The sequence below is a fragment of the Hylaeus volcanicus genome, chromosome 1 (genome assembly GCF_026283585.1).
Source record: "Hylaeus volcanicus isolate JK05 chromosome 1, UHH_iyHylVolc1.0_haploid, whole genome shotgun sequence".
Taxonomy (NCBI): Eukaryota; Metazoa; Arthropoda; class Insecta; order Hymenoptera; family Colletidae; genus Hylaeus; species Hylaeus volcanicus.
The window spans coordinates 13,792,103-13,812,835 of record NC_071976.1 but is presented as its reverse complement, the minus strand read 5'-3'; the positions used below and the strand labels follow the sequence as shown (position 1 = coordinate 13,812,835).

General features: G+C 36.1%; 1 protein-coding gene across 6 annotated transcripts in view; it reads left to right on the top strand.

The window, feature by feature from the left end:
- Positions 1–550: 550 nt before the first annotated feature.
- LOC128884623 (uncharacterized) overlaps positions 551–20,733 on the top strand; it is a 46,533-nt gene continuing 26,350 nt past the window's right edge. The window contains exon 1 of one of the 6 annotated variants that reach the window (XM_054138120.1): positions 551–688. Coding sequence is in view for 3 of the 6 variants with exons in the window: in XM_054138115.1 (XP_053994090.1) it covers positions 19,256–19,373 (118 nt within the window). In the remaining 3 variants the exon portion in view is untranslated. Of the gene's footprint in view, positions 689–19,060; positions 19,374–20,733 lie in introns of those variants that run through there. The other 5 variants (XM_054138118.1, XM_054138115.1, XM_054138114.1 and 2 more) reach the window with 5 other exon arrangements.

Genomic DNA, 20,733 nt, shown 5'->3' with positions numbered 1-20,733 from the left:
CGTTACTTCGAGTGCGAGTGCGAGTTCGAAGAGAGTAAATTTGCCTATTGGCAAGTTTAGATTCCCAACGGCACAAATGACTAATTTCCAATTAAAAATCGCTAAAGATGGAGAAAACTACACTGTTGCCAAACATCAAGCCAATAAAAATAAAAATAATAATTCCATCTCAATCTTAATGGATATCGATAAACAGTCGAGTAGTGGTTTAAATCAAGCTGCACCCAAGAAACGAAAAACTAATCCACCTTCAAACCCTATGATTAGCGACGCAGAACCACTTCACGATAAATGGTTAACAGACATAACTATTGAAAACCCTTACAATATACTATCAGAAATCACAGACGATCCAATAGAAAACACCACGACAGAAACAACTCAACCTCAACCAAAACCTCCACCAATATACGTCGAGGCTCAAATTATTGAACCTCTTATGGAACTTCTCAAAGAAACTGCAAATGAAAACTTCACGCTAAAACAGTTAAAAGATAACCACGTCAAAGTTCAAGCCAACTCCACCGAAATCTACAGCAAAGTTGTTATAGCCCTGAAAGAGAAAAATGCGAATTTTCATACGTATCAACTAAAGAAAGACAAAAGTTACAAGGTAGTACTAAGAGGAATGCACCCTAAAACAAATCCAAGTACAACTACTAGCGAACTAACAAAATTCAGCCACCAGGTAAGACGGATAAATAATATAATAAAACACGACACAAAGCAACCGCTACCACTTTTCTTCATAGAACTCGAATCGAGCGATAACAATAAAGAAATTTTTAAGATCGATAGACTACTGAACACTATAGTATCTTTTGAACCTCCAAGAACTAAAAGAGACATCCCACAATGTTCACGCTGCCAAGCCTACGGTCATACCAGAAACTATTGCAATAGAATTCCCGCGTGTGTTAAATGTGCAGGTAAACACTGGACTTCGAATTGTCCTATCGTAGGAAAAATAGATAACGTAAAATGTTATAATTGCCAGGGAAATCATCCTGCTAGCTATAAAGGTTGTATAATACGTAAACAATTACAGCAAAAATTATATCCTAAACTTAAACAGAAAATAGTTACGGTAAATTCAAACCTTCAAAACCAAACTGTCACAGTGAACGCTAACAACAACAACACTATCACGACCCAGCAGTCTTCTATACATACAAAAACCTATGCTCAAGCAACTCGAAATCAGGAAATTCTAAACGAATCGTTTCCCACTTTACAAAACCACGAATCAGCATCAGACTCAACAGAAATTAAACACCTGCTAATAAACTCAATTAAAAATACAGAACTAATAACAAATATGCTCATTGAACAAACTAAATTGTTAAGTTAACAGTCGCAACAAATTAACACAATGATAGAACTTATCACACGCATGCTTAACAATATCAACAAATAAAATGGATACTACATTAAACATTGCAATTTGGAACGCAAATGGGCTACAATAAAGATTACAAGAATTAAAAATCTTTCTACAAGTTAATAAAATTGATGTAATACTCATTGCAGAAACACATCTTACTACTAAGAATTACGTTAAAATTCCATCTTATAATATCTACGATGCTAAACACCCATCCGGCAAAGCACGGAGTGGATCAGCTATAGTTATTAAGCAAGATATTAAACACTTTCTTCATCAAAATACCACTGACACGCATATACAAGCTACTGCTGTCACTATTAGCACAGTTCATGGAAATATTACGCTAGCTGCAGTTTACTGTCCTCCAAAACACAAAATATCAGTACAGCAATATTCAAATTTTTTTCAAACATTAGGGAGCAAATTTATTGCCAGCGGAAACTATAACGCGAAACACGTTTTATGGGGCTCTAGAATAAATTCACCTCAAGGTAAAATCCTAGAACAAACAATAAGGATACTATCATTAGACACACTGACCACTGGCGAACCTACATACTGGCCGTAAGCCTACGACAAAGCTCCCGACCTATTGTACTTCGCAATAACCAAAGGATTAAACAAATTGCATTTTAAAATTAAATCTTGCTTAGATCTTAGTTCTGATCATTCTCCGATTTTAATAAACTGTCTATATAAATCTATCCTCACAAAAACAACGCCATATTTGCATAATCGTAACACAGATTGGAATACATTTAAACAATCCCTGGAAGAAAACATAAATTGCAATGTACCTTTAAGAACTCCTGAACAAATAGAATCAGCAGTAATAGATCTCACCGACAAAATCCAAAATGCAGGATGGATAGCCACCAAACAAATCGAAACTTTAAGGAAATTCTACACATATCCAGAATACATAATGTGTTACGTATACAGAAACTCGCTGTTTGTTCCCGAAGCTCGCGGTCATCAATTTTATTTTATCTACCCTCCTAGAATTTGGAGCTCGGTCTCCCTGGAGTGCATCCTGCAGCTGCATACTCTTAACATCATCTTCGATATCATCTTCTTTCCCAGGGAACGCAGCTGCTCACCTCAGAGCCACGAAAATCCTAACCGTCAGATTTCCAAATATGGAAATCACCGACGGATCCCCACCAACATTTAGGGGTATATAAACCCACGATTTTCGTTGCTCGGGGGCTAGTACGAAAGAGTTACTCGTTAGAGACACATTGATCGTCTGCAGAGTAGTACTCTAGTGAGATCGGGCTTCAGTTCCTTTCGATCATCGTTACCATATAGATCCGCGAAGACGGTTTTAAAATCTATTACAGCCATAAAAGTACTCTCGACCCCCGCATCGCCAGTGCGTCAACACCGCGCAACACTTAGGTAATTTTAACTTCATACACTAACCGCGACAACACGACACTGGACACTTGTAATTAGTATAGTTATTTTGAATATATACTCTTTGTGTAAACTTAAAAGTCTGTAAGATCAATCATCAAACCTTTACTTTGAAATCACCAATCCTAGCCAGTGTAACGATCCCACAACATAATAACTTTACCGCTCGAGTTATTATTCTATTAAATTAACAAGTTGCGAGGCTTTATCCGCGACGCGTAGTATTCATTACCGATACGATTTAGTCATTGTGTACTCAACCCGAACTCCTAAACTTAACCTATCTTGCGGTTACCCTTTACTGGGAGATACTGATTCCTAGCAGCTATCTGACTTCGCGTCAGAGTCGTCTGCACTTTTTCCAACAACCTCACAGTTCGAACCTTACCCTACGGTTACTCTTTACTGGGAGATACCAATTCCTGCAGCTATCTGACTTCGCGTCAGAGTCGTCTGCATTGTCTAATCTATCCTCAGCCTTCGGCACCATTGATACACAATAATTAATCGTATTGGTTCAATTCTCAAATCTATCCCACTCGCTGGGCTCACACGCGCGTCGCTATCGCCCTGGCTCGTAACAAATGAAACAAATAAAACTTAAACGAAAATTAAAATACATATGGCTAAAACAAAAAACTCCGTATAACAAAAAAAAACTAAACCAAATCACGAAAGAAGTGAAGCAATTAATTCAAAATTACTGTAACGAAGAGTTTTATTCTTACATTTCAAACCTCTCTCCTAATGACGACACCAACTACTCACTATGGAAAGCTTGCAAAAGACTAAAGAGGCCAGTGGTCTCTTTACCGCCTACTAAAAAAGCAGACTCTAGTTGGGCAAAAAGCACACTCGAAAAAGCCACCACTTTTGCCGAACATTTACAAAATACATTTAAACCAAATATTTCAAATACCTCTATCATAAGTTCAAATATAACTCCATTCATCGCGTTTGACACTAATCTCAATCAATTTTGTGATATAAATTGTGTTAATATACAGTACATACAGTACATACGTAGATATGAATATCATATAAGCATATAAACTATTTGTACAGTTAGTAGTAACTTAATTATCTTTTGATTAGTGTCGCTTACTTTTCCTTATACACGATTAATGTAGGGTTAAATGGTTATTTTTTTGAATATAAAACTTAAAAGTAAGATTACATAAGATAATGGGGAATATTTAAAGGGGTGTAGTGCTTCTACGCGTTCTTTGTCGTGATTGGACTCGAACTACGGGGACAGTTTCTTCATCTTCAGATATCTCAGGTATTGGATTGGCAACCGTCGCTCGATTCCGTCTTGGTTGATAGGTGACTACCTCGTTGATCACTGTTGTAGGTGGACTCGAAGACGATGACGATGACGAGTCGAAGATACAGTTGACGAAATTTTTTATTAACGGTGAGTTGATCTCTCCATGCCTCGGATCCGTGGTCGAACAGCATAGTCGTTGTAACCAGTGGAGGCATCCGAAATTTTTACAGCATTTTAGAAGTATGAATAACACCAATAGTGCTGAGATTATTCCAAGGGCAATTGTGTACCACTTAGTGTGTGTAACGATGAATGATTTGTTTATTTGTTTGGTAATAATTTCATCAAATTCGCCTAATTTTTTATCGGCATATTTGAGTTCCATGAGGTCGATGTTTGTTAGATGTATCGGTTTTAAAATGGTCGATTCGATGGCATCTAAGTGAGGCGTTAAGATGCAACAGTCGTCACTTTGGATATCCAGGCGTGGCATATAATAGGTTGCATTTTTGCTGACTTCATGTGTGGCTGCAATCAAGAACAGGATGGTGTATCCCTTGCAATGGGGTTGAAGATGTATGATTCCGCTTTTCTGAAGAATCACATCTTCCATGTGATTCTGATTTCCTTCATACATGACGGTTAGAGTAGTTGGCTCGTGGAGGACGTAGATCCATTGGTTTTTTGCAACATAGTTCCATGTCTCTATCGTTGTTTTGATGGTTTTCATTGTGCAGGTAGGAGGAATCTTCTTAATGTGAGGAGATAACAGCTCGATTTCGCAAACTGGTTGGTTTGTTGAAGCTGTGGTGTGCAGGTGATAGCATACATACTCCTCATCTCGATATTCGTTGCAATCAGACAATTCCTTAAGGAAGGTAAATTGGGATTTAGTCTGGGATAGAAGGAGATAACGATTCTGAGGAATAATATAAGATGAGATTTTTGAATCGTTATGTTGCATTGGGAGTGGAATGAGTTCAAAGATATCAAATTTCGTTCGAATAACTAAGGGAATTTGAAGTGCAAATATTATATTATCATTTGTGGCAATAACGTGAAGTTGAATAAATTTGTAAAAAGTATGTATATTTTCCAAATTTGGTTTCATAACTAGTTCCTGCTCATTTTTATAATTTTTCAGTTCTTCATACAACATCTTAGGAGTAATGATGAATGGAGAAACAATGTGATGTTCAGCAAGATTAATAGCTTCTATGTATTTTGAGAACTCTCGATTAACTTGGCTCACTAACATACTTAAAGTGGTAATTTGTTGGTTTACCGTAGATTCCATTTCCAAATGTGAAATGTAAGAATTAGTTTGGATAGTAAATGAATTGAGTTTTTCTATATTTTCATTCATTGCCTTCTCTTGACTTTGAAGCGAGTAAAGGGAGCTATTGAAGTTCCTAATAGTATTAGCAATCACTTGAACTTGTGATTAGAGCAAAGCTTGCGTTTGTCTGTCATTATTTACTAATGTTTTGATACTATCCTCGTAAAATTGAGCGTCTTCAGCATCGGGAGTGCCAAAGGCCCATTTTAATAAATATGACATACCATTTAAAAGGCCGCGTTTTTTTCTAATAACTAATTTCTCGGTCAGCTGTTGGAGAATTTCACGTTTTGAACTAATTTCTGATAGTTCAGCTTCGATTACTTGGATAGTACGTTCACAATGAAAACTAGTGTGACCTTTCCGATTTGGATCTTCTAATGTTGCATTGCAAATGCCTTTGCTTTTAATGAAATAATTATTAATAATTGTAAGCGTATTACTTAAGTGAGTTTCATTCATGTATGAAAGGAGTATAAGTTTTGAATTCGCGATTTGTGTCGTTCCTTTTTTGTTATAAAGGATTCCGCTTGATTTCTCGAAAGGACGGTGAGAGAAAAAATGACTGCTGGCTAGGAGCGGAAGCAGAAGGGAGATTAGGAATGTCTGATTCATCTGAAAAGTACGGTTTGAGTAGGTTAGTATGATATTTAATTAATTTTCGGCCAATTTGAATTTCAACAGTTTGATTAGGAAATGTTCGAATGACTTTATAAGGTCCTTTAGCATTGCTTGTTAGTTTCTTAGATAGTCCCGGCGAAATTTGTTTATTCTCGATTGTAACAAGATCGTTGACTTTAAATTTTATTGTTGATTTGATCTGTATTTCATCGCAGTCCTTGGGAACGATTTTCTTTGTATTCAGAAATTTAATATTAGTAGAGGGAAAAATGAATTTAACCATTTCATTAAAAATTTCAGGTTTGATACTGTTTTGTTTCTTAGGTGGAACTAAAATGAGATCTTCTGGTCTTATAGTATCTTCGAGGGTCGCAAAACTTTGAAATAAATTACGATAATCGATCTTGTCATGATGTAGGTTTTTGGGAAATAAAATTAATAGAGTTTGGTTGTTATTTTGCAATTTATACAATCCATTGAGGCTTGATGTTAATTCAGTTGTGTCAAAATTTTGAGTTACGTAGTCTGAATACTGATTTTCTTTATCTAAATCTTCTGGCCATAAGAGTACTACTGTACCTCTTAAATTTGGGAGAGGTGTCTCCTCTTTTGGGAATTCAATTACGTCCCTGTTTGTGTAGTGGAATTTCGTAAAGTCTTGATACGATTTACTGGGGTTGTGTGCGTGGAGTATGGATTTGGAGTTTCCTTTGTGATCAGGATGAAGTCGTGATAAACCGTCTGCGTTAGAGTTTACTCTTCCAGGTTTATATTTGATTACGTACTTGTATTCATTAAGGCGCAAACGCCATCGGACGAGTTTTGAAGAAGGGTTTTTACAACTAAAAAGCCATTGAAGGGGCTGATGATCTGAATAGATCGTAAATTCTCTGCCATAGAGATAAGGTCGAAAATGTTCGACTGTATTTATGATGGCTAATAACTCCTTCTCAGTAGTGGAGTAATTTTGTTCGGAGCTATTTAGGGTTCTTGAATAGTAAGCTATGATGGGTAGATCCTTATTACTTTTTATTTGTGAGAGAACGCCGCCAATGCCTACATTAGAAGCATCGCATGTGACGACAAATCGCTGGGAAAAATCAGGATACTGTAATAAGGGTTCAGTTGTCAGCATCGATTTTAATGTCTCGAATGCGTGCTGCTGCTCTTGGGACCAAATTAATTCGGTGTCGTTTTTTAATAATGACGTGATTGGTTTCGCGATTGTCGAAAAGTTCGGGATAAATTTCCGATAATACCCTGCCATCCCAAGAAATGTTTTTATTTGTTTTAATGTTTTTGGAGGTTCCATTTTTTTTATACATTCGATTTTATTAGGGTTTGGTCTCATTCCATCTTTAGAAATTACATGTCCGAGGTATTGACAAGATTCGCGTAAAAATTCGCATTTATCTGGCTGAAGTTTGAGGTTATATTCGCGAAATCTACTAAAGACGTTACGTAATTTTGCATTGTGGTCGTTGAGGCTAGATCCATAGATAACTACATCGTCGAGATAGACGAAATATTGTTTGAAGTTAAACCCGGTCAGAATGTTGTTCATCATTCGTTGAAAAACAAAGGGAGCATTTTTAAGACCGAAGGGCATTCGTGTATATTCAAAATGACCTTCTGGAGTAGAAAAGGCAGTTTTTAGAGCGTCGTCTGGATGTATAGGAATCTGATGAAAACTATTTACTAAATCTAATGTGGTAAAATACTGGGCGTGTTCCAGCTGGTCTAGAATATCCTCTATGTGTAGAAGAGGGTAAGCATCTCCGATAGTTTTTTCATTGAGTTTCCTATAATCAATGACGATACGCCACTTTTGTTTACCAGAAGCGTCCGCTTTCTTAGGTACGACCCAGAGCGGGCTTGACCATGGACTAGTAGAAGGTTTGATAATTCCATGTGCTAGCATTTTCTCGATTTGTTTGGATACCTCGTCTTTATGTATCTCGGGGTACCTATAAGGTTTAACTTGAATGGGAATATCATCCATCGTTGGAATTTTATTGATAGCTGCTGAGGTTGTAGTTAATACGTTATTGGGTCGGTGGAAAATATCCTCAAATTCATGACATAATTTAATTATTGAATTTTTCTCTTCTGAATTCAAATGGCTGACACGTATATTCTCATTTAGTAATTTAAGCCTTATGACTTCGGTTATGTCTTTTGGATCGACGGAAAAATAAAAAATATGAGCTTGTTCGGAAGGACGTAAGAGTGGTAATTTGGGTTTGGTGAATGTCTTCCTTTCTAAAGATCGATTAATAATTGTAATTAAGGCTTCGTCCTTGTTTATTACTTTTACTAATGTGCTGGGAATAATTAATGATTCTTGTTGATCCAACGGTCGGTTTAAAATTATTCCTTCTTTTAGATTAAGGGGGTTTTCGACCGTTACCTTGGCTACCATTTCTGATCGCGGATTAACTGATATTGACAACGAGTCTGATTGTTGACTTGTACTTCGTTGTAGAGGGATTGAGAATGGAATCGATTTAATCGAAATAGATGATTTTTGGAAGTCGATTTTACAATTTTGCGTATCAAAAAAAGTCTTGTCCTAAAAGACCATCAAAAGGAATACCCGTGTTAGAGTCCAGAATTTGGAATTTACAATTAAACAAATACTTACGGACCGATAATTTTAGTTCCGTTTCTCCGACAGTTGCGATTGGTGCATCGATATTGATACCGTTAAGCATAATCGGTTCGGGATTAGTGATTTTAAAATAACCGAGACTCGATTTTTTAACCAACGAGATAGATGCTCCTGTATCGATTACAAATTTTAGGATCCCGTCAGAGGAGTTTGATAATGAAGATTCAAATAGCACGAATGTCCACTCGTTATTACCCGAATAAACATTGTGAAGAGTGAATGAGCTGAGGAGTGCTGTGATATTTGGTTCGGCGTTATTCGGTGGTATTTGTACTGAGGAATTGGAAATTTGTGTAGGAGATTTAAAATTTTGATTGCTTAAATGAACGCTCGAGTGTTGGGCATTTTGAGGAATAAGTCTATTTCCGTTATTTTTGTTGCGTCGGACGTTTCCAGCAAATCTTTTAATACATTCGTCGATAGAATGGCCCATATTTTTACAATAACGACATTGAATTTGATTAGTTGACTTTTGCGAATTTTGATTTGACCATGAATTATTAGGTCGATTTAAGTTTTGTAATTGGTTTGGATTTTTATGAGGATTCTGAGGATTATTTGGTCTGGAAGTTAATTTTTGTTGTGCAAAATAGATTGGTCTAGGATATCGAGACATTGAAAGATTTGAATTAGAATTCTTTTGATAACAGTCCTCACTTGCATGATTTGTTCTACTACAATAAATGCATTATGCGAAATTTTCATAACGAATTCGAAGAGCTTTTTCTTCCGTTGAGGCGGCTGTAAAGGCCTGATTAATTGTTTGAAACTCTCTATACCAAAGCATTTGTGAGATCTGAGGGTGTGAATGGTAAATGAATCGGTTGAGGGTCATTTTAATTACCATTGCGATACTGCCAGGTAAAATTGTCTATAAAGACTTTCGTCTTGTTCTGACGCGTGAACAGCTGTGGGGATTCGAGACGAAAGGCCTTCCATTCTTTGACAAAATTGCGATATGTTTTCGGTTTTCTTTTGAACAATAGAATTTAATTCTTCGAACAACTGGTCGAGAGATTTTTTATCTTGATAATGATTTAAAAGAAGGTCAGAAACTTCGTCCCAAGTCGTAAGATTGCAATGAATGTCTATTTGTTCTCGTGCTTTACCGGTAATACGGCTTTTCACGTAAAGTAATAAAGCGGGTTTTTGGATGTCCGCGACTAATTCAAAGACTCCGTCAACTTGTTTTACAAAGCTACGGATTTGGTATCGATCGCCATCAAATTTTTATGGGATTAATTTAACTAAAAATGAGAGCTCGTATATAATTACTGACGCTTGATCTTCAGTAGACATGATTGCGTCTGTTTTTAGGAAAAAAGGGAAATAGAAAGGAAAGAATTGTCTATAAAGATGAATATCTATTGAGCAGTACTTACTACGGAAGTTTTTCCTCTGCAATCGGTGCTGGAGTTGCTAGGTCCAGTATTTTCCAACCAAATACCTGGGTCTTCCTCTGGTACGTCGTTTCCTTGTACGTCGTCTCGTTCGGTGTCCACGTTCTCAGCAACTGTGTTGCCACTCGTCCACAGATGTTCATTGTGTGTAGAGTGCTGGACATCTCATCCTCGTCGCCAAAATTATGTTGTCTTCCGCTTGATCTGTACTTTATTATTATTCGACAAGTACAATCGTCGAGCGAAATTTAAACGAAGTTAATACAGGTAAACGCGTGGTACTGGCTATAGGTTCTCGTGTCGGAACGGTTCGGACAATTTTCTGATGAAAAAGGGAAAAGTGGTAGGCTTTATAGATTTGGGAAAGATAGAAAATATAGAATAGAAGTATAGGATAGAAAGTATAGGAATTATCTTGAGTTTAGTGGTCGGCAAAGGAGAGGTAGCGAGGTCGAGGTCCGGGATGACTAATCAGGATGAAATCATGAGTTATCGGAGGAAGAAATTTCGAATGTTTGTTGGAGTTAAACGGAGGATCAGGAGAAGACAGTTATCTTAACTAAAACTAATACAAATACTATGTTGGCATATAACATATGTTACACGTTAAAAAATTAATTTCAACCTTAAAATATGCGTAAGGTAATATATAATATGCAGTATATAGTACATGATATTCAAAAAATATATTTCTGATAGAAAATTGAAATTAAAAAAAAATACATCAATCGGGATTCGTACCCGGGGTCAAGCAGCGTTACAATCTAATATTCTACTAATGTATTCAACGAACATTGCTAGATGCTTTTATTGTACATCAAAAACAAACACCCATTCTGAAAAAAGTCAAAATGGTTTTGCAGTACTACATGCGTAAAACGTTTTACCTTTTTTATTATACAATATTTTTTACATTGCATACTATCATTACATTCCACAAATAACAATTAGTACTTTATTATTTTCGTACCATATTATAAATATCATATCAGTTTTTTATTATTTACTACTTTAAAATTATCGTAACAGACTATTCTGTATCAATTAATTGCAATGCAATATAAACAACCTTAACATATACATGACGTTTCTTAATAATATAATATTGAATACATATACATATGCAAAAGTAAAATATATAAGCTCGGGCACTTCATACTCATAGTACGGTACTGAACCATGCTGAAAGGCGTTTTTAGATTATCGGCACACCAGCAGCAGGAGAGACGACACCAGCGCTGTGGTGGAGAGCGTGAAACTCAAGCCATTGTGCAAGCGCATCAGTCTTCTCGATTTCATAACGACAACACCAATGTAATTTTATGAGGCGAGGAAGCGTCCTTTCCGGGTGATTTTTTTTTTTAAATTGTTCCTTATAAAATTCCGTTATGGGGGATAGTTACACATTTTGCAATTTCGATTTTAAAACGTGCTAAAAATACGTTAAAAGGCAAAAACTTTTTTTTTTTAATTTTTTCCAAAAAACGCTTGACGAGACGATAGATTTGCTTCCCCTGATTACGAAATGCATAATTATTATATGTTTTTTCATTATTGTGCCTGAAAAACGGGAAAAACTATCTAGTAGTTCACCTACTTTCCGTTGATGGCGCCAGTTTGTCTCCTGCGCACCCTTAATAGATTATGTCTATCTAGGAAGAACATTTCTATCATATTAATTGGGACTGCTTTGTCATTTATTAATTTACCTGTTTCATTGTCCAGTTTCCACTTCTTATTACTTGATTCCCCTGTAATTGTGGTTCCGTTTCTCAGATTGTTCCATTTTATTAGACCCTCGGAAATAAATTCCCTGGTGAATATTTGATCCTTCCATTTCCATATATCGTAGAATGCACATTCCGATATGTTTGGCCTGGTGTGGATTTTGTTAGTCGTGTGTGTTTCGTTGATTTGTTTATTTTGTTCTTTGATTTTCATAAATAATTGTAGCGTGGGGTTGTTCTCTTTACCTTTTTCGAATTGACGTACCCAGTATTTGCTGGCCAGAAAAATGGCTCTGTCTAGTAGTGTAGTCCAACCACACTCCATGTAGATCACATTAAGTGGAGTAGATATTCTGTATCCTATTGCTGACCTTAAGGCTGCCGTTTTCGTTTTTCTTAAAGTGTCTTGTATACTTTTTTGTCCATCAAAAGTTAGGTACACCGGCGAGGCGTACTCCACGACCGATGATATCAGTGCTCTCGTAAACATCAACGCATGGCTCTGATTAGCCCCCTTATTACCATGGTAGAGAAACCTTATTATATTGGCTCTTCTTTTGAACTTTTCTACCATTTCCTTAATGTGTGGTCTGAAACTAAGTTGATTATCTATCGTGATTCCTAAAAATTTTGCTTGGTTGACGATTTCGTAATGATTTTCTAGTACCTTTATTGATTTCTCTTGAGGTTGTTGTTCAAAGAAGGTGATTTTGGTTTTATCTACTGATATTTTTAGGTCCCTGCTTTTTAGAAAGGTATTTAGTTGTTGAATGCTTTCCTTTATTTTACTCTTAGTTTCCTTTATGTCCTTGTCCTTTGTTATAATTCCTATATCATCCGCGTAAATTAATGTTTGTGTATTCTGGACTGTTAATTCTTTGGATAAACCTGCAATATATAGATTAAACAGGGTCGGGCTGATGATTGCCCCCTGAGGACCCCTATTTTCCATGGGATTGTTGTATCATTCCCATTACTGTCCCTTATTTGAACATACCTGTCTTTTAGCCAGTTGCTCACCCATCCTAATATCCTCGGTGGGCATTTCTTCTCCATTAGTATTTGTATGAGCTTGTCAAAGTTGACATTGTCATACGCCCCTTTTATGTCTATGTAAGCCGTTGCTGTGGTATTATTTTTTCTGCTGTTATCTTTTATTTCCATTACTATTCTATTTAGATTATCAACTGTTCCTCTTTTGTGTCTGAATCCGGATTGTGTTTCATCGATGATATTGTTTTCTTCTGCTCAAAGATTTAGTCTTGTATTTATTATTTTCTCTATAATTTTGCCTGTGCATGAAGTTAAAGTGATTGGTCTCAGGGCTGCTTTTCCAGGTTTTTCCAGTAGACACATCCTACCCATTTTCCACTCTTTGGGTAGTGTCATTTGTTCCCAGGTCTCCTTTATAATGCAGCATAACAATTTTTTCATGAATGAAGACAATTCATTTATTATTATATAATCTATTTTGTCGTCGCTCGGAGCTGACGTTTTGTTCCTAAAACAATTGATAGTTGTTAGTATTTCAACATGATCTATTTTTTCATCCCATTTGGATGGTGAGGTGCTGATGTATCTATTTACATGTTCGTTTGTTTCTTTATGAGTGCTTTCCAAGTTATTGTTTCTTTCCACGAGTTTTGCTACTTCTATTTCTTCCAATTCCAACCTTTTTCTGATGTTTAACGTCGATTTGTCCTTCATGTAGATATTCTTTATTCTTCTTACCTTGTTCCACAGTTTTCCACTGTTTTTTTCACTAGACAGCTCTTCTGTAAATGCAGTCCACGTAGCCTCCTTCTTTTCTTTTTTTAACTGTAACCATTTCATTCTGTTATGTTCCATTATTGTATAGTCCTCGGGTTTACCCGTTCTCCATAACGTCTTCGAGCTTTCTTTCCATTTCTTCCATGCTTCTTCGCATTCTTGATTCCACCAGATATTTCTCTTCTTTCTATGGTCCTGACTTGAGTCCTCTTTATTTGTATTTTTCTTCCTTCTTGTATTGTTTATTTCTTCTGGTTGTGGTTTCTGGTTCTTTTTTTATTGTTTTTCCTATGCTGAGTCATTTCCTGAAAAGCTTCATATATATGATCACACCATCTTTGGTATTTATAATTGATGTTTGTTATACCTTCCCATTCTTGATTTATTACGGTTTTTTTCTCTTCCAGTTTTTGTCTGAACTCCATCCAGTTCACTCTTTCTTTGTTTTTATATAGTTTGCTGTTACCCAAATGTTTCTTGGACCCGTCTGACTCCAAACCTACATTTTCGTTTGTATATAACCTGAGATTTATTATTTGGTGGTCTGACCCTAAGCATTCTCCTGATTCCGCAAAATTGACCGTTCCTGTTAAATGGGAAGGTGTTATTATAAGATCTATATTCGAATTGTTAAAACTTTTGTTATTCGGGCTGTACCTTGATATTGTGTTATAGTTTTGCACAATCATGTCGTACTCCTCTAGGATTTCCTTTAAGTTCTTTCCTGAGATGTCTTGTGTTCCACAGTTCCATTCCGTATGCTTTGCATTTAAATCCCCTATTATTATTGAGTTGTCTTTTAATTCCAGATCCTCGAATAATTCGTTTCATTTCACATAGCTCGCGTTTACTTTAGGATTTCTGTCTACAAAATTTATATCATAAATTTCGTTGTCATTCATATTCTTGATTGCGAACTTCATGTATTTGTATTAATTTTCTATGTTTTTTTCTTTGGTTAATTCAATGTTTAGGTTATCTTTATATATAATTATCATACCTGTACCTGGTGTGGTAAAGCTTTTATAATCCTTCCTGTTATTTTTATTATGTATAATGTTATACTCGTTGAATTTTTGAAATGTCCATTTGTACATCCAGGTTTCGTTTACACAAAATATATCGTAAACATCAATTATTCTTTTTAATTCGTTATACTTATTACTTAAGCTCCTAGCATTCCAAAAACCTAATCTTACATTATTGTGCATGTTCTCCTGTAATTTGTAAAATATTTTGTTTAGCAAGTTTATTTCTTTTGTAGCTAACAGTTAAGAGTTAGTAAAAATTTAGTATTTGTAGTCCCTCCCATTCCTTTTCTGACATATATCCTACTTTTTCTTGGATTATATCTGACTCTTTCCCAGTATTCGCTTCTATGTCTTCTATCGATTCCTTCTGATGGATCGAGCCAGTCATTTTGGATATCCTGGATCTTACTTCTTCTTTGAACTCCTTATTATTTACTTTCCTGGAGTACATCTTTCTGTACCTGTCAGTTTGGTTTAAATTCCTGGATGATTTTATGAAACTAAGGTCTTCGTCAAGCTCCTCCGTCCTCGTGGATTTGAAAGCCTCTTTGGGCAGGGAGTCCTTGAAGTTGACGTTCGTCCGAATCTTCTTTGGGGATATCTGTTTTTTCTATTATAGTTATATCCTTCGTCGTGTAGGTCAATCCTTTTGGGGTGGTTAATTCTTCGATTTCTGTTAATTTTTTCAATAACCATATCTTCCATCTTCTCTTGGTGTATCCAGTCCAGTAATAGGTTTATATCTTCTTCTGTCAGTGGTCTTCTACCCTTGTGCATTGGTTTTGCTCTTATATTTTCGTATCTTTTATTTACTTCTTCTTCCTCTGCTTGAGCCATGGGGATGAAGGATTCGTGTCTGTTTTTATGGTAATCCTCTATCGAGTGCAGATTTTCATATCTATTTTTTGATTCAAATGTTGACTGTTTAATTTCCTGGTTTCTGTTCCATCTGCCCTTGTTTATTGGAACAGGTAAGTTTTCCCATCTTCCGGTTTCCTTGTATGAGTTCTTTCTTTTTGGTTAAAGTTTTGGGAAGTTCAGATCGTCCACTCTCAGGCTCTCTATCTCTCTATCATCTTTCCTGGATTTATGGAATATTCCCAGTTCCATTTTTGCTAATTTTCTTGCCTCGAGGAGGCTTAAATTTTTGTAGGCCATTAATCTTTCTGCTTAATGCTTCGTGTTCGCCCCCGCAGTTCACACATTGCAGTTTCCTATCGCAGTTACCATGGTAAACATCCCCACATATAAAACACATTTTCACTTCTCTTCTGCATTTTTGTTTGAAGTGCCCGTATTGCAGGCAATTGAAACACTGTTTTACTGCCTTGACATATGGGGTTATCTTTAGGCTTATGACACCGTCATATATGCTTAACCTCGTTGGGAGCGAGTCTTCTGCAAATTTTAGTAAAATCATACCAGTCTCTTTGTAGTCCATTCCTTTTTCTGTTGTGACGCCTTTCGGCTGAGATTAGTCCTTGTCCCTCCTCTGCTTCCTGGATGAGTTCGGCTGGTGAGAATTCCCATTTCCTCGTGACACCTCATCTTTCCTGCGCCCTGAATGGGATGCGGAATTCCATGCTATCTTTATTTCTGCTTTGTAGTTCCTTTACTATTGTTTTGCCTCTGTGTGGATCTTTGAATTTTATTTCTGCTCCTCTATATGTAATCATTCTAATTGATTCGATCTGTGAATTAAATGTGTATGTTTTTGAAAATTCTTATATAGTTAACTTTTTTGATTTTTGACGCTGCTTTGAAATCATTCACAGAATTTGAGGTATTCGTCCTCTCTGGAATTTACCTCCTCCTCATCTTGGTCGACTTTGTAGAGTTCAGTTAGTTTGATGCTCTTACCTGAATTCGTTGTTATTACCGCTTGGACACGTGCGTCTTTATATCCCTTATTCTCTTGGAGACTATTGGTATTATAATTATTATTTTTCTCTCTAACTTCCTTTTCTATGGACCTTTTCCCTATATTCTCTTTCCTATCCACTGTTTCACTTCCTACGTATTTCTTTACATTTTTTTATCTGACCTCGTGCTTATTTGTCGCTATTTCATTTGATTTGTTGCTTTGTTCTACTCTTCTCCTTCTTTGGACTTTCGCCCACTCTTCCTCGCTTTCCGTTACATCCAGCGATCTGTCCACCACTTTCCGTTTCTTTAGGGTTCCGTTGTCGAACCTTCCTATGATCTCCTCCACTCTTGTATTGACCAGTCTAGGGAATTCTCTATGCCCGCCATGATTTCTTTGTTTATGCCCCTTCCACTGGGCTGCCCCTCCCCTATTCCCCTGGAGAGAGAAGCACTTTCCCCGGGAGAGGAGCTGGTTTTCCTCACTACTTACACTTGCGTTTTTCTTTCTCCTCTTGCACTCTCCCACTCCTGTCACTACACAGCGACCCACTTACTTCCTGGTTTCGGTCCTATATACCACTTTTTCGACACAAAATCACTCTCCCATTCGTCTCCCAATTCATTTCGCCGGCACCATGATCGGAAGTCCCGCCTCAGAGCATATATAGCATATTATATTCGGAGGTATTTTAAATTTATGCTAATGTATCATCATCTACTGCAAAGCCCCTAAATGCCTAGAGAAATAGCTTTTCTTGTTAGTATTAGACGAGGTCATTAGTTTTTGCTTATTTTTGTTAATAGATTTTTTAGCCTATTTTACTATGTCTATTCTTATTATTATTAGATGAGGTCATTAGTTTTTGCTTATTTTTATTAATAGATTTTTTTAGTCTATTTTACTGTGTCTATTAATAAATTTATAATTATACGACAAGAATGATTTTATTAAAATTCAGTTAAGAAAACAGTTCTTAATATTAAGATGTATTCTTCGAGCAATGAAATTTCAAAGAAACCTATTGTGTTATCTAGTAGTGGGAATGCCATTTATTCTTCTACAAACTTTGATGTTTCGTCATAGATAGCACTTCATCCCTTTTATAGAGTTGAGTACCTGTCGAAAAAATAATTTCATACTAACTTTAGTCTACGTATTCAAGAATTGAAAAAAATACAAAATGTCCTTTGAAATATATATAAAATATTCTGTAAGTAGAAAAACATTACATACATTCTTCTCTGTAAAAAAAATCTCAGGGGCGTGAAAAAATGGGCATTTTGAATGATTTTTTGTTTAAAGTATTTAATATATTTTATAAAACAAATAATATTAAGTTATATGTTAAGGAAAATCTTGATTATAAGAAGCGTGTTCCTCATTTGCTTCAGCGCGTTGGTACGAGCATCAAGGGTCATTACGTTTAGTAATTTTAGGATATCTCAAAAACTACTGATCGAATTAACTTCAAATTTGCAGAGAATATTTTCAAGATATCATAATTAAAGAAAATGTGAAAAAAATCGATTTTTTGAAAATCCTGAGTGGACCTAACCCCCTTAAGGGTGGAAGCTTACCTAGAACGGTCCGAAAGTGGTGCATATTTGAGAATTTTTGTTGGACAAACGGAAAATGGTAATAAGTTAAGAGTATTCGAAAGAACGTTTCTTAGTGAACGTGTTGTAATTTTTGTATATAAAAATATCTTAAATTAACAAAGTTACGGCGTCGCTATTGCTTACATGAGTATTCCGTGGTGACCACACTGTTTCAGAGCTTTAAAAATCAAGCATTTTTTAAAAATATATTAAATTATTTAACTGCTATTGAATCGCATGTTTGAACAAATAATTTTACTCAAAATGCCAGCGATTCAAATTTGCATCTACGATTTTTAGCACTGAAGAACGCCCATTTTTCACGTATAAAAAAAATAGAGTAAAAAAATAATAAATCGTCTCGATTGTACTTAGATAATTGAATATATTATTAACAAATGCTTGAGTTTTGAATTTCAAATAACCCAGTTTTCAGGTAGAACGGTCACCGCGGAAACATTTACTCATGCAAAAGTACGATAACACCGTAACATTGTTAATTTAAGATATTTTTAAATACAAAAAATGCCAACACATGCATTAAGAAACATTCTTTCGAATACCCTACACAGCTTGTTATAATAGAATTTTCTGTTTGTCGCCAAAAAATTCGTAAATCTGCTTCTTGTTTCGGACCGTCCTAGGTAGGCTTCACCCTTAAGCGTTAAAGACAGTTTCCTTCTTCGGCGACTTCCCTTTCATGGTTCAGCCAACCTGGACCAAAGGCTGCTCGAGAGATTCGGTCTCGATTATCTCTGGTGGCCGCCTATAATTAAACCACGATTCGATTCGGTGGCTTCGTCCACGATAAATCGCCTCGACGTCGATTCTCCGACGAATCTGACGAATCCTCTGGGATTCGTCAGGCAATGTTGGGAGGGGGAGGAGACGTCGAGACCGAGGACAGTGCCATCGATGTACTGGCTGTATCATCGAGCTAACGTCTGGCTGGTCTTTTGCAAGGGGTCGAGGGTCAGGTCTTCGAACATAATCGTCCACACGCCAGTCAGTAGCACCGCGGATTCTGGTACCACGCGACGCCGATTTTCCATAATACAGAAGTCGCCAAGTTAACCACTCGACACGAAACGTTTCGTGGATTCTCTTCCGGTTTTGTTCGTTTTTCTCTACGGGAAATCGGAAATCGTGACGATCATGACCGTGAACACGTTCGATCTCATGGACATCCTCGGGTTCTCGATCCTATTCCACTTCAGCGTTAGCCTGCTGCTGTTGGTCGTCTTGGTGCCGGTGTTTCTTCTCGTATATCCGGGTAAATATTCTCGCGGGACGTTCTTCGGACAGTTAGTTCAATCGTCGGGTGCAGCCAATCCCAAATACTTTGTTATCATTAGGGTGTCCCTAGAAAACATTCCGGGTTTCGGTGACTTGATTTATTAAGGAGTAAACGATCATTTGCATCTGGATTTATTAATTTTTCCGGAGTTCTGTTCTTTGTTATTGTTGGGTGGCGCCAGAAAGAATTACGTATTTGAAAGTCACGATTTATTAACTTCTCCAGTGTTTCGTTCATTTTTCTTTGCGTGACAACAAGTATTCACGTGTATCAAGATATTTGAGGATCGATAAATGTAATTGTAATGTTTTGTTATTATTTTGAGGTCATAGAAAGTATTGTGCATTTGAAAGTGCTGATTTATTAACCTTATAGAACTGAATACTGTTTTTTTTTTTTGAAGGGTGGTTGAAAAATATTTATCGTATACTTCAAATTATTCAAAGTTTAAATCATAATAAATTCGAAAATTACAATAAACTCGTTGGTTAATCCGAAATACTTCATCGTTACTAAGAAAACCTTGATTAATGAACCTTCTCGCATTCCTGGATTTTTTCTTTGAAAAAAATATTCTCTCCATGCTCCGAATTGTTTGGAGTTCAATAATTTAATTGGAAAATTATATACGCGAAGTTCAGTAATTAAAACTAATTTATTTATCGTCTTGTTTCCAGTGCAAAAATTTGATCAAGTTTGAACAGAATATAAGTAAATCCATACAAATATAATTTAATATATAAAAATATACCAAAATATATTATTTACAATTTAATCAATGTATTACTTTTTTTTGTGTATTAAACATGACACATGCCATTTTTAACAGCGTGTCATTGTGGAGGAACTATTATCTTCCCAGATAGCACCGGACGTCCCATGGACGTCCATTTTATGTCCAGTTTACGTCCAAACGTCCGACGTCCGTTGTCGGACGTCCTTAGGATATCCATGGGATCTAAATTTTGTACGTCCCAGGAATGTCCGCTCTGAACTTTCTAGATTTAGGGAAAAATACTTTTTTTTAGACAAAATAAATATTATTTATTAATATTATTTATAATATATAATTTATTCACTATGTAGAACAGAATATTTTTTTTCCGAATATAAAATACACTACTTACAATTGTAAATTAATTAATATTATTATCCCAGATAGCACCGGACGCCCCATGGACGTACAGAGAACGTACAGAAAACGTTCTGGGAATGTCCAGCACCGGACGTCCCATGGACGTACAAAAGACGTTCCTGTTCCTGTGCTACCTGGGTATACAGTCGTTATTTAATATTCGCAACAGAATATTTTTTTCCGTAGATAAAACACATATTT